Source organism: Alexandromys fortis, unplaced genomic scaffold, assembly GCF_014885135.2.
Source record: "Alexandromys fortis isolate MF-2015 unplaced genomic scaffold, M_Fortis_MF-2015_v1.1 scaffold_43, whole genome shotgun sequence".
Classification (NCBI taxonomy): domain Eukaryota; kingdom Metazoa; phylum Chordata; class Mammalia; order Rodentia; family Cricetidae; genus Alexandromys; species Alexandromys fortis.
The window spans coordinates 7,225,938-7,241,538 of record NW_026067928.1 but is presented as its reverse complement, the minus strand read 5'-3'; the positions used below and the strand labels follow the sequence as shown (position 1 = coordinate 7,241,538).

Here is a 15,601-nt window from a genome sequence, read left to right as displayed (position 1 = left end):
CACTCCGTGTGCCAGCTCTGGAACAAGCACACACATCTATTTCCTCTCCAAACGCATCGCCTCTGCCAGGAAACTAACAGATGTACCCACAAATGCTGCAAGTCTGCCTATTAAACCTGGAACGCATCGACTCTCTATTGCATTTCTCTAGCACAAGTGCATTTGGAGCAAAGAAAGAAATTAAAATGAAGTCAGGTGTCATTCAAGAAAATTACAGTCCCACCGAGGATAGCGTCGTGTCTCAGCTTTGAGCTGCCGTGCTGTGCCTTTCGCAGCTGCCTACAGTGTTCGTCATTAATAATCAGTAAATAAGATCTGCAGGTGGGCCTGGAAGGCACCCCGAGCCAAGAAGATGGTAGTTAGGGCTTCTGTCCCTAAGATGGGTGGCCAGGCTCATTTGCACAAGCCAGCTTATGTTTCCACACAAAAGTGCAACCCTACTTAGCATAGCTTCAGGGAAGCCGCTTCAATACAGGGAATGCTAATTACTGCAACCAACTGGCAACGATGCATCCAAAATTAAATGGCCTGTGACTGAGCAGATGAACAATTTTTATGGCCCAAAGATCAGGGAACGGGGGTAGTTTGTTAAATTAACTGACAGCCTCTTCGGTCTAAGTAGGTGAGTGGAAGTCGCTAGAAAGCTGTGTTCTCGTGCAGTTACATAGCAGCGTCTCTCCTGCGTAAGTACAGTTCCCCCTGCAGTTTTATGTGGGAGTATGGCTACATTTAGTACATAAAATTCACCAAGTTCCCTGGCTCTGTTTATAAATGACCAGGAGAAGGCATTCTAAACCCCCGTGGGATTGATCTTCGATATGAAGGTCTGCTCTTTCGAAAATTCACCTGCAACTAATTCACAGAGTTGTACAGGAGACTTTGGAGTGAACCTGCAGAAGAACTCTGCATGAACAAAAGCTTTTAACTTCTAATTCCCAACATCGATCACACTTAGAAGCCAAACCGTTTCCCCCACGCATCAAAAGTCAACTTGTTACTACTAGCTCGTTCTCAATGTTTATGTATATATAAACGTTTCTCTGAGAAGCAACGGCTTGTAAAATGTTCAAGGTCAGCAAATGCTTTGTCATAACACAACTTAAACTGAGATTTCTTAGCTTTAAGATTAGGTTATTTTGGATTGTATAATTACTTGTTCCTCCCAAGGGTTGGAAATGGGATTGTCCTGTGTCTCCAACCTCTACTCACCAGAGGCCAGTAGCAACCCCTACCCCTTTGCCTTATAATCCCCGAAAGTGTTTCTAGGCACTGCCAATTCAATGCTGAGGAACAAGACCAATGCCCAGTTAAGAATCACATGTATTGAATGCCTAGGACATAATAGCGAAGTCTGTGCGAGATTCAGAGACTAACAAGGACAAATGTTAGATGATGCTTGGCATTGTAAGGTGAGGCTGCACCCCCCAAACCATGGAAAAAGCAGTAAGTTCCCAAAGAAAACACCACGGGAAGTGAAGAGTGGTAGCAGCTAGGCACCACCCGGTATTTAAGTCCGTCTTTGAAAGGCAATGGGACGGGGATGGGAGTTGAGAGAGAATCAGGATGGAGGCGAGAAGGTGGGGAACAGCAATGTATGTCTGGCATGGCTGGAAAGTTCTGCTTGCTTTGGATGGTTTTACGCTCAAATAGTAGGTGAAGATGTCTTTCTTGCCTGCCTTTTCTTACTTCCTGAGTAATGGTAGTCTCTCTTTAAATTGTGTGCTTACGTTCTGGTTACCAGAAACAATTATTGCAATGTTTTCGTCTTGTTTAAAAAAAAAAAAAAAACAATTTAAAGCCATTCTTTGTCACGTTTTGTAGCTGTGCAATCATTTCAAACCTCTAGGAAATGACTTCTGCCACTCTGCTTTCACTCCTAACTTCAATAAAATGACATTCACTTTTCTCAGTCCCACAGAGCAGGCAGTAAACAATGCCTCTGACCACAGATGCCCTGCACCCCTTAGGGACCCCATTGCCTGCAGCCCTCAGGCTTAGGTGCATTCCTGCCTAGAGCAGGTAATAATCCAACCCAGCTAGTTAGCATCTTGCAAGTTAACCCCTTCTTTCCCAAAGGTAGGAGTTTGTGTTTCCCTGATATTTTTTAATACAAACATATAAACTTGATAATAAAAGCATGAGAGGTTGAATACAAACTTCGTCCTCTTGCGACCCCTTAGCTCCAAAGTAGAAGTCAGTATCCATATTACTAAACTGGAAAAAGATTCAAGAAAGACATTTCTACCTGTGGTTCTCAAATGTGAGTCTCCATAAAGATAAGATAGAGTTCTATAGCTAGAAATTCAGTAAGTGTGCCATGGGAAACATCTATTTTGTGTAGGTGGTTGTGACATAGGAACCAAGTCAGAGCTACAGTTTTCAAAATAGCATAAAATATCATTCTTAAAGGATATTTCAGGCATATCTCTGAAAATTCAGCCAGCCTTGACTTTCTGTTTCAGTTAAGGAATGAAATGATGAGTCCACAAGCAAACTGTTGCTTCTGAGACTTCACACGAGGGGTGAACAGAACCGAAGCCTTCAACGCCTGAGAACACCCTGAAATCTGACCATAACCATGTGGCTCCGATTCAAATCTCCCCTGGCTTCTCCAATAAGTCACCTTTTTGCAAGGGATATGGGGACTTTAAGAAGAGCCTTGTTGGGGCTGGGGAGATGGCTCAGTCAGTATGGTGCTTGCTGAGCAAGCAAGAGGAACTAAGTTCAGATCCCCAGCTCCCATGCGACACCACTTCTGAAGTTCCTTCAAACTCCAATTTATAAACTAAAGACCACCACCTGTAGGAAAGCTGCTGGGTGCATTACCGTCAGATTTAAGACCCAAGAAACTGACAATGGAGCCTACTAGTCTTTTCTTTTAAAATTTACGTTTAGTTTTAATTATGTGTGTGTAAGCATGTCTGTGTATGTATCCATAATAATGAAGTGCTGAGGGACACAGGAAGAACTGAGCAGAGCTGGAGCGCTTGGCTGTTGAGAGATGCCTGACACAGATGCTGGGAACCGAACTCAGAACCTCTGTAGGAGCAGTAGGGGCTCCTAACTCCTACATCCGGGCCTTCTCATCTTTAGGAACTGAGGAGAACCTGCTTCCATTTGCCCTTGCCGGGGAAAGTCATTTACAATTAGTTTGCAAGCAGAGAAAAAAAAAAAAAAGCCTGTGTAATTATGTCTCTCTTAGGCCCAATGTGCCAGGGCCAACACCCCTGCGCTTAGCCCGGAACACTGAATATCACTTTCCAGATACTGAGCATGTCTGTGACTACAGCAGCCTGCCAGCTGGAGCTACCCGCTGCAGCTGTTGCCCAGCTGTTTACAAGGGCTCTGCACTGCTTCAGGCGGAGCTTATGTGGTCTGTCCAACCACCCAGCCTGCTTTCTTTTATTTACCCTCTGCTACTCTCATGATGATTGCTCAAGCCTCAGCGCTGCAGAAAGATGCTAGAAGTCTGGTATTCTCTGTAGAGTTGAGTCATGTTTTTGCGGGTCCCACAGTGGTGGTATTTTTCAAGTCCACAACTTGCCCTGAGATTAGGTTACAGTCCAAGAGGTATATCTGCCCAGTATTTTGTCATCTTGGGTTGCTTTTAGAGATTCCCGTGGCTTGAAGTTCACACGGGGATACTCCTGTTTATACACTTTGCAATCCAAAGAGCATCTCTCTTTTTAGTCGTAAAACGAAAAGGGACCTCATGGGAATGAGTACCATGAGTCCACTCATCTTTGACCTTATTCCCCTCTGCTAAGATCTCGCTCTGACTAAGCGTCGACCAGGTCATCCTTATACCAGGAGATCTACTGCTCCTGCCTGTGGAGATCTACCTCTCTTATGCTCACACATCACCACATTGTTCCGTGAGCTCATTTCATGGCTTTATGTCAGAGTCTCCATAAGGTACGTCTTTGGATACGGATACTTGTTTACTTGGAAACTTTCATTGGCTCCATAAAGCTTGTAATGCAAACTGCAGAGTGAAGGACCTTCACAGCTGGCCCTGGCCTACCTCCCCAGCTTCTCTACTTCTGACCTTCACCCAGTGTGCGCTCCAATTAAAGTGAACCATAGAGTGTTTCTTAACACTTTATTATTTCCATAATTCAGAATAAGCTATCGGCTCCACCTAGAAGAGCATGCCCTCTCCTGTATATATCTACACATGACTAGTTCAAATGCTGTTTTTTTTTCATGAAGTTTATTTTATTCACATTTAAAATAACCTTCCCACTTCCCATCCCACATATTTTAATGTCTATGAAGACTCTGAGCCCATACTATTTCTTTTCAGGAGTTAGCTGTGTATACCATTCCTCATTCCTTGCCCCTGCAGTACAATAAATATCTTAGGAGTAAGACTAGGCCCATATTCAATGTATCTTTCTTCAACTGTCTAGAATACAGTAAAACCTTAATAAAGTTCTTTCAAGGTCAGTGTTTCTTCTAAACAGACATAGCTGGACCAGAATTTGAATGAAGGGAAAGTTTTGAGTCTTTGCCCTAATGTTTGTTAGTTCTGCATTCGAGGGCAAGCCACTTAGCCTTGCTTTCCTTAAATGTAAAAATGGAAGAAGGGCATTTTCCCCATCTTTCCAGCCTGCTTACGGGGCCATGATGGTGGACTAATCAGACGATGTGTTGAAAGTGTTTTGATAATTACAGTCGGCTCCAAAGCAATTAGGACCCTCACATACCTGCAGATACACCAGTTTCTACACAACTAAACAATTACAGCTAAAACTTTCCAGTCCACAGAACCATTATAGAGTTAGTCTAGTTCCATGTGCTCACACGGTATCTGCACAGCAAGAGGGGCTTGTGAAGTTGTCCCAGATAGTATTGTCAGTCACAACATCTGACTTCAATCTGGTGGCCTGTCTACTACACCATTCATAGGAAACACCAGACATTATAAACATAATGTTTTCATGTCATAAATACATATTTGCTGAAAGAGATTCTGTGCCATTTTGACTGAAGGTTCCAGAAAATTTAGATTTGCTTGGCTGACTTAGGGAATACTTCTGCAGCATGCTAGCTCCCAGCTCACTGTGTCTGCCCATCACAGGTCACACAGTATTAACGCCACAACATACCTCTCTGAGCTCTCAACAAAATGCAGTCCAGAAAGTTGGCAGTTTTGCGTCTGTTTTGATCATTGACATGTTACAAACCTGTGTCAGTGGTTGACACAAAACACATTTGAAATACATTTGTTGAACAAATATGTTCCCCCTTTCAAACATATGCAGTATTAAACTACTATTCACAGAAAGGTTGCTGTGTAGGTAGGTAACGATAAGACATAAAACCCAAGAAATTGAAAATGAAGCCTCTTAATGTTTCAGAAATTAATGTTTTCTTTTCATTTAAGTTCTCTGTAATGACTGGTGAAACACAATTAATAAAAACTCAGGGTCAGTAATTGGGGATCAACCTGAAGATCCAAAAGCAAAACAGCCAGCCACTGGCTCTTACCTCGATCTCAGTCTGAAATGGCGATCCTGACTTCTGGAATCTCAGAAGCAGACTGCGTGTCTGAGAGCTGTTTTACCCCAACTTAAATTCTTCTCTAGGGCTGGGATTAAAGGGGTGTACCACTGGGATTAAAGGTGTGTGTTACCATCTGTAAGGCTGACCAGTGGGACTGTTTTATTCTCAGATCTTCAGGCAGTCTTTATTTATTAAAGTATAGGTGAAACGCCACTACAAACTGACATTCAGAAAATAAAATTCAGTAAAAGTGTCACTGTTACTACTGAAAACAAATCTGGAATAATCCTTCAAATTAGAAGGAAGAGAAGCCTCTAGGATGGGCTCTCTAGCCTCAACACCAGTCTTGGTTGCAATGGATTATAGCTTTAGAGAGAATATGAAAGAGCATCCCGGGGAGCATCAATTTCCACATACATCCCTACAAAATAAGCATTATTGATGAATTTTAGAACATTGCTGGTGTCCTACATCAATACCTTGGGCAGATTTATCCTGTAAACCAAAGAAATATTTTTCTAACAGGATGCCTGAAATTTTTAATGTAGAGTCAAACATACTAATAAAGCAAAATGTGATTTAGATAATATTTAGATAATGTTCCTTTGATTTTGAAGAAGTATTTTGCTAAATATAATATTTACATACACGGTAGAAAGAAAGGTAAGGAAACAAATATGCTAGATAAGCACATTTTCAGAATGTTCACACATAGCAAATTAAAACACAGTTAAATGTTTAGGTCAAATGAAAACAACAAAGAATACCACACAAAGATAACTGATATTTAAAAATACACATACTATAATTAACAATAATACTGATCGTAACAGTTAATACATGCTTAGGCATCCCAGAAAGTTTCTGGAAATACTTCAGAGGCACAGAATTAGGTTGTTCTAACTGTAGCACTGGCCGTATGAGCTTTCCACTTACTCAAATTCCAGATCACATGTATTTGTTATGTAGATATATGAAGGCAGGAATTAGGAAGTGCATTTCTACAAACATAGCGTGTGTATGGTATGAACACAGAGCATACATGTCACTCTTCTCTTGTTTTTCTAACGCATAACTTCCATTATTTCCCTAAAAAACATACCATAAATTCCTTCAACATTTTAAAAAAAATATTGTAGGCAGTTGAAACTTTAATTTTTTTTCCATTTAGCAAGTTGTTTTTAATGTGTAAGCGTGTTTTGCCTACAGATATATGTATATATATATATATATATATATATATATACACACACACACACACACACACACACACACACACACACACAGACACAATCACATACATGCATACAATGTCCACAGAGGCCAGAAGAGGGTATCAGATCCCCAGAACTGTAGTTACAGATGGCTGTAACACGAACTACAAGGGATTTTGTTTTCCCAAAATAAATGAGTAAAGCGGAAGAAGTCATCAACTTATTCAGTTCTCACCACAGTTTAGTTACTAAAGGCAACTGTTGCCCTAGCAGGCTGGGAAATGGTCATTTACCAGGATCCACACTAAAGCAGGAAAACTGAATCTTCATCATTATTATCATCACCATGATTATTATCTAAATTGACCAAAATTGATCAGATTTCTGTGTTGAACAATGGTGTGTTTTCACATAAACATTCTAGAATGATTAAACGAAGGTGATTTAATTATGTGTATAATCTACAATATATTTTTGCTGTATAAACATTTTAAATTAAGTCTTAGCAATTTTGAAACACATATGACATTATTATTGATCATAGTCATCATGCTATATAAGACTTCGTCAGTAAAAAAAAAAACCTCAGATTTATCCTTCTTAGGTGCTTGAAAATTCGCACCCTTTGGCTGGCATCGTTCCTCATTTCTCCCCACCTCTATTCCTTGTAATTACCTGTAGATGGAAGCTTCTGTCCCACCCGGTCCCTATCTGTCTCTGGGTTTTTATTAATTGTGTAACAGTTACTCACCCACTAGGCATGTTTGACCTATTTAGGTGTCCCATGGTAAGTGAGATCACACAACACAATACTGACTACTCAGTGAACTTATTTAGTAATTGTCTATGTTCTTGCCCCACTCCCATTATTTAAACTAAAATGCCTAGAGTAACCCCAATTCTCTTTCCCTTGACATGTATTTTAATGTCAGAAAGCACCCTCTTGGCAAGTCAGTTTCTCTACCCATGCAATCCTTCTAGCTGGTTCTGAGAGCCCTTTCCTTGTTTGCTGCAGTATATTCTGACAATCCTTCTTAGAGATGGGAAAATTTACCCAATCCCTAGCCTGAGAGGGATATTCTCGTGATCCTATAGCACCATGTAAGCCAAAGTGAGTGTTCCCTAAGGAGCTGGCTGTCATGGCTATATTACCTTATTATCATACTTCATTTGATAAATTTCTTGTTTATTATTTATTTTTTCTGGGGATTGAACTCAGGTTTTATGAATACCAGTCAAATATTCTACCATTGAGCTACATATCTCCAGACCTCCATCAACTGATTCAAGGTTGTTGAAGACAAATGTTATACCATCTTGACAGCTGGCTATTAGATAAACACCAATCAGAGAGCTCACTAAGAGCACTTAATGTCTTTCTGATATCGGGACTCCTCTGAAGCCCAGTTTTCTGAACATAAGATAGGGACTTGGGCAGTTAGTCTTCAGAGTTGCTGAAAGAAACACATACTACACACTCTGGACCTCACTGTTACCTTGGCAGCTCTGTAGGAGTTACACTTCTAAGAAAAGAGTTAACATCCAAACCAAACACCTTTGTTCCCCAAATGTGTATCCAAAGCTATGCTCTTCACTTTCTTTTGCTTCAAAATAATGGTTACTCAAGAATAACAGTTTGGATACAAAGTTTCCCTTCAAAAGCTCATGTGTTAAAGACTCAGTTCCAACGCAATGCATGTGTATGGGGTGTTTTAGGTAGACGCTGTATCATGAGGCCTCTGGTTGAATCACTAGATTAATCCATCCATGGCTTTAAAATTTGGTGGTTGTGCTGCTTAGGTTTTTGTCAACATAACACAAATTAGGTGTGGTGGTTTGGATGAGAATGGCCCCCAAAGGCCCATATGGTTGAATGTTTAGTCTGCAGTTAGTGGAACAATTTGGAAAAATTTAGGAATATATCCTTATTGAAGTGGGTGTGACCATGTTGGAAGAGCTATGTCACTGGCAGTGGACTTTGAGATTTAAAAAGTCTATGTTATCTGGTTCCTCCAGCACAATGCCAATCTGCCCACTACCACGATTCCAGCCATGAGAGTCATAAGTTAATATCCTAAAACTCTAAGCAAGTCTGCAATTAAATGTTTTATTTTTTAAAAAATGCTTGGTAATGTCTCCTTATGGCAATAGAACAGTAATTAAGACATGAGTTATCTTAGGATTTGTACTGCTGTAATAAACCACCACAACCAAGGCAATTTAGAGAAGGAAGAGTTTACCTGGGTGGGGGTACAGTACAGGTGGCAGACATGGAAGCAGAGAGCTAAGGGCTTGCATCTCTGACTGCAGGCAGGAAGCAGCAGGAGAACCTAAAATGGTGAGGTTCTTTTAAAACCTCAGAAGGGCATCCCCACTGACATTCTTCTTAGGACAAGGCCACGCCTCCTAAGTCTCTCAAAACAGCCACCTACTGAGAACCTTACCAGGACCAGCAGGTCATTCTTTAGTGAGAGATTTCTGAAAGAGAGGATGAGAAAATAAAGATGGGAAAACTGGGGTCAGGAGATCTTGCACAGGCAGGTCCTGCCTTCTCCACCCACTGCTTTCCATTGCAGTTTAACATGCGCCAACTGTTTACACAAGTAGACCGACTGATGTGGGGTGGAAGGGAGGACGTAAGGCTGCCCATCAACAGTTGAGGATCCTGAACTGGAGATAGGGGGTCCTACTTAGGTGACAGTTCTAGCTTGCTGAAGAATCAGTGACTGCACTGCGCACACGGTTCTAGGAAATGGAACTCCGTTTCTAGGAAAATCAACATTACGAGACTCCAGCGAGCTGCTGAGGATCCCATGGTCAAGTGCATGACACTTCTTTGGGAGAACTGTTCTCAAAGAGAAGGCAATTAATTATCTGTGGACTCTCAGGAAACAGTATAAAAACATTAACATTATCTATAGTAGCTTGGCTTTGAGGTTCCTATGGGGAGAATCACCTTGGAACTTCTGTTCACACACAAAGTGAAGGCAAGAAGGAAGTAAGCATGCGCACATGTTTAACTTACTGTTGATAGCAGTGGTTTCCTGTTCCTCATAATATTCTAGAAAATCCTGCAACCTCCTCAACCTTGGCGATTCTTGCTACAATATTCCCAGATGTGATATTTCCTTCATTTATCTCCTACCATTCAGCAAACACTTGTGAAGCAACATTTAGCCTTAGGTGGAAATAAAATATTCTCTTAAAATGACATAATTTAAAACAATCACCCAATTTGCAACATTTTAAAATATTTAATATTATAGCCTGCTATGTCACAATGGCTGGGGGCAAACGACAATATGAGTATCCAGAAGAGAAACTACTGAAGCTGTAGCTACTTTAGGATGGAATCCACATGCTGAACTCAGTTGTCATATTCACAGATGCTTCATTTCTAGTACATTGACTGGGACGTTATTGATAACCAATAAATATTTGTTCGGTGACTAAATGAAGCCAGGGATGTTGTTTGTTCAATTCACAGTTTTACACCCAGCCTCAGACAAGCGCCTAAGCAATAACAATATTTAAATATTGGTGGAATGAACAAATGAATACTACTTTCACTTATTTATTCTGCAACCATTATTGCCGTGTCTACATCTGAACTTGATGAACACTTTATATTGTTACCCAAGAAGTCAGGCTTTATATTGCTCCAAGCCAATGCAGATAACTTTTGCAACTGAGTGTAATGTCCATGAATTTTATTGGAACGAGCTTTCCTTCATACTTCTAATAAACATTCACCAAATGAACGAAGGCATGAATGAAGATTTGCAATGAAAGTGGACAACATATATCAATGTATTCATAAGTAAAACACAAATATACTGTAGAAGAACACCCCATTCCTCTGCTGCAGTAAGAAACATTTTTTTCTGCCTTCAACTTGGGATATTTTAGCTCATAATACCTACATGAGGACGTTACCTTAGATAATGCCCATGCAACTGGACCAGTACCTCTGGTTAATTTTTAATATATTTTTTATGAGTTTTCTTAGTTTTAAGCACAATCCAGGTGGGGTGTATAAATTTAAAACAGACCAAAAATGGTTTTTCAGAAATGGAAACTAAATTTAATCTGAAATCAATATTTATGAAGTTCTGATTAATTGACTGATGATCCAATGATTACAAACCACCTGAAACATCTACTCAAATTTATTAGGTTTAACAAAAAAAAAATTAAAAACAATCTAAACTGGGGCAATGAGAGAATAATGCATTTCTAATCAATTTTTAATAGCACTTAAGATTTTATTTTTTTAAACTTGCTTTTAAATTATTTATCATTAAAACGAGTCTGATTTAAACAAGGGGTAAAAGGTGTTCCAGGGCTATTTGATGGTTTTCATAGCAAAGAAATTCAATTATGACTGACTTTTTATTACTGAACTACTTTATTAATAATAATACATCTTGCACTTGCACAAAGGCATTGAGCCAACAACCTCCGAGAGTCCTCAAGTGTGAGCTAAAAGTTAGCTCTAATTCTCCCATTATCTGTTGTGTTCCCATAGCCAAGCCTCAATTTCTTCATCTGTGAGAGACTAGGCCTCCATAACAACCTCTAAGAGCCTTTCCGCTTCTACGGGCTTGTAATTTTAAGGATTTATTTATTCCAAGTACCATTTGTCGCTGAACTGCTCAGGTCACAGGATCCCTTGTAAGGTCCTAAGGCTATATTGTGTATGTCAGCGAGATGACTCAGCAGCGAAGCGCTTGGCATCAGGCATCATGATGCCCATTGCATCCCCAGAACCCAAGTGGAAGAGGAAAGAGAGAAAAAGACCTCCGAGATTTGTTTTCTGATCTCACACACACATTTTTTTTAAAAGAATATATTGAACCACACAGTTCAGTTAGCTATAACTGAGTCTTTTCCATTGACAATTCCTGTAAGATTATTGATATATTAAGGTTGGTTGTCTGAAAACCTTAGACTGCTCCTCTCTATTCTTATAATGCAACACTGAAATTGGTTCTGCATTAAATTCCTCTGTCTGGAAAAAAAAAAGAATATATTGAACCATAAAAACCTATCTTAATTAAAAATAGAGAAGGAAGGTGAAATTGAAAATTCATTGAGCCATGGAATCTTGTCTTTGGAGAGTAACAACAGCATCTTTTAGCAATCTGTGCCAACCTATTTGAAACATAATTTTTAAAAAATGGGAAATGCTCTTCGTGGAGTAGAGAGAAAAGAGTTCTTTCCCCGAAGCTGCTGCCTTATCTAAAGAAAAGTCCAAGAATGGCCTGGAACCCTTATGGAACTAGAGAGTCCTAGCCAACCCCTATCCATAGTGATATTATCTGGATGTGGATTTGTGCATACGTGTGTAGGTATGCATGCTCGGTACAAAGCATTAAGTGAACATCATTAGGCAATCTGTACTTATTCATACAGTAACATACACATTAAAATGCTTGTGAGGGCATGACCTAGAGTGTTAAGAGTAACAGAGAGGTGCATTGAAAATGTAGGTGAACTTTCACTTACTATAGTGTGCATTTTAAATTGTTTAATTTTCTTAAAATGAACCTTAGTATTTTTATAATTCTGAATATATATTCGTGTGTGTGTGTGTGTGTGTGCGTGTATAGTTTTCTTTTTACAAGTACCCCAAAAGACATTGCTTAAAATAAAATGGCTTGGACTTAGAAAAAAGCTGCTTATTGGTAAAAGATACATTATTATTGTAGACTAATCATCCAGTACCATACACTTGAAGGATTAAATACTGTTGTAAACTCAAGAAACATTGTTTGAGACTGGACATGTTTGTGCATGCCTTTGGTTTTAGCACTTAGGAAGTGGAAGCAGGGGCATCTCTATGAGTTTCAGGCTAGTCTAGTGTACTGCGTGAAGTACAGTTAATGTACTGAGTGAAAGTCAGTTAAGGTTGTATAGTAAGATGTTCTCTAAACCAAACAAATCAAAGGAAAAAATAACAAACAAAACCTTATAATTTGTTAAGTCAGTAAACATTTAATCTACTACAATAGAAATTAAGCCAGTACAGGCACAGCTATATGGAGACAACCTTAGAAAGCTGTGACAATAATAACAAAATAGGAAGAGATCTTGTTATTCTAATTGAAACAGCCTTTATTTGTACAATTTATCTTTGAGACTAGGTATCGACATGAACCATGAAAATCAGCGGTCTTTAACTTGTCAATCTCGAGCCCTTTGAGCTCAAATGACCCTTCCACAGGGGTCACCTAAGGTCATCAGAAAACACAGATATTTATATTACAATTCATAACAGTAGTAAAATTACAGTTATAAAGTAGCAACAAATCTTTATGGATGGGGGACACCATAACATGAGGTATTAAAGGGTCACAGCATTAGGAAGGTTGAGAACCACTGATCAAAATGATCTATAAGGCCTGCACTAGCCAGATATGAAGTGGAACTCTTTTGGAATGAAAGTGCCTTTTACATAGCTGTCCCTTGCTGTAGTATTCTCAGGGATAGACGTCACTGGCAGGTCATCCTCACTCCTCTGTCCCACTCAGAGGTTGTAGAAGGAGACCCTGAAACATGAGACTTTCTCATCCTAATCCCGGGCTTCAGACAAGAAACATACATTTTTCTAGGCTTGGGAATTCTAGACTTGGAATAAATATGAGTTTGCTTTCAAATAACCACAAGGTTTTAGAAGCAGATTATTCTCATGCTAGGCTTTCTGAAGAAGTGCCCACTATGCAGGAAGTTAGAATGGCTTGTTTGCCCAGTTCTCCAATTCCAAGCAGACGATAGCCTCTAATTCTTAGGAAACAAAGATACTGAGCTGATTGGGACATACTCACTGCCAAGAGCAAGCAAGTTTTGAATTGGACTTGGGCTTCTCCAGGTCATTTGCCAACTTTTCCAGACGCATGGTTGCCTGGTTATTTTTCGAGCCATGATGATTGGCCTCCACCTTCATTTCACAGAACACACTCAGAGAAAGGCACTAAGGTGTCAATGTTTAACAGGCTGCCCGAGGCCATGACCTAGGAAGTTGTCCAAGGCAGGGATGTCTTCTTCAGTCTCTTTTGCAAAAAGATCAGCAAAAGGCATTTCACTTGTTTCTAAATTTCCAGTCTCACACAGAACATTTGTTTCCATCATTTGTCACATTGGCTCTTTCTCATTTACACCAAGTTTCAGTTAAATCCCAAATCTCAGAAGTAAGATTCACTTGGGAACATTTTGATTTTCTTTTCTTTGTCGTTGTTGGGAATGCTAATTTGTAACCTGGCAAATTATCTCGTGGAGTTCAACCGCACAGGCGGTACCTTTCATATCCTACTCGTTCCTAAAATGAAGTCATTAAAATGCCTTGTGCGAATGTCCGCCTTGGACTGTATGAAGTTTCCTCACTTAGAATCAGAGCCCTGGCTAGAATCTGTAAACTTCCTGACAAGGCAGCACAGAAGGGCTAGTGAAAGTTTGTTTTCAAGGAGAACTGAGATTGATTTACTTGGGTAGTTCTGGAAAAAGATAACCATTGCTTTTAAGTCAATTATCTGGGCCTTCTGGAAGCATGCATAAGAATAAGGACGGAACTGAGAGAGAACGGTTGTTTTGAAAGTATTAAATGAATAGGTTACATCTTTTCTCGGTATGTTTTGAGGGCTCCATTTTATCAAGACGTGTAGCTTAACTCCCCACCCCTATTCGACTGTTGGAGGAAAGTTGTGGGGACTGAAACACCATAGCTTTCTCTATTTCCTACACAAATTAATTACACTTTCCTTTAAATTTTCAAAAGCCTCGAAACCTCTAGTAAACCGTCTTCCTTCCCATTCCCAGCATTTTTTTTTAAAGCTCCTGACCCAGGCACCTATTTTTAATCTGTTCTTAATAATACTTATTATTCAGTAAGGAAAGGAAAAAAAAAGACGGGGCGACTGCGCGTCTCAGAAGCGCGTTTCCGTCCCCTCGCCCGGCTTGCTATGGCCCTGCCAGGCCGCCGTAGCCGGCCTCGCGCGTTCCCAGCGTGGCGAAGAGCTGCTGTCGGCGGGACTTCCGTGTTGGCGGGATTCTGAACGCTGCCATGGCTCAGACCGTGCAGAACGTTACATTGTCCCTCACTCTGCCCATCACGTGCCACATTTGCTTGGGGAAGGTAATGGGTACGGCTAAGGAGACGGGGTTGAGGACCCGATGGCCGCGGGAGGCGAGCGAGGCCCGGTGCTGGGCGGGGACGGGGACGGGCACGGGGCGTGAGGCGCCGGGATGCGAGGGAAGGCTGACCTGCGAGCTGCTCGGCGGCGGGAGGCCGGTCCTGGGGGACGCGGGGGGACGCGGATCGCTGGGCCCCACTGGCGCCTCTCGGAGCCCGGGGCTGGGCGGCCTGGGCGGCCTCAGTCGGCCTGCGAAGAGCGGGTTGGAGTCTCGGCGCGGCAGCCTCCGTCCTCCTCTGCAGCCGATGCAGCGAGCAGCGCTCCCAACAGCAGGCTCGCCCGAGGGAGTCCCCGGTCTCCCGTCCGCCACCCAGTGTGATTGTGTCGGGAGCCACGGTCCATTTTTAAAGGCCTTCCCTTTTCCTATCCTCGTCTGGAGGGTGGCTTTTGCCTGGTGTTCCGATGGCACCTGGCCCCCACGCCCTTCTGTGCTGTTGAGAATGAGAAGCGTGGTCCTAACTGCCGAGATTGGGATCAGTCACAAGAGGCAAGGGATGCCCTTGGGCTCGTGAAAGTACGAGGAGAAAGTAGTTTGGTATTAGAAATGGAGTTTTGAATATTCTCATGCCTTCGTGTTTCCTTTCGTTTCCGTTTGTGCTTTCGATTCGGTTCATTTTTTTTTTTTTTTTTTTTTTTTTTTTTTTAAAATTGTTCTTTTGTAGTGTGGGTCAGGAAGAGGAAAAGTATGGT

General features: G+C 41.1%; 1 protein-coding gene across 2 annotated transcripts in view; it reads left to right on the top strand.

Annotated features, from left to right (window-relative positions):
* Nucleotides 1–12,927: 12,927 nt before the first annotated feature.
* Obi1 (ORC ubiquitin ligase 1) overlaps nucleotides 12,928–15,601 on the top strand; it is a 41,201-nt gene continuing 38,527 nt past the window's right edge. The window contains exon 1 of one of the 2 annotated variants that reach the window (XM_050144643.1): nucleotides 12,928–14,853. In XM_050144643.1, coding sequence (XP_050000600.1) covers nucleotides 14,782–14,853 — 72 coding nt within the window. In that variant the 5' untranslated portion in view covers nucleotides 12,928–14,781. Of the gene's footprint in view, nucleotides 14,861–15,601 lie in introns of both variants that reach the window. The other variant, XM_050144644.1, reaches the window with a different exon arrangement.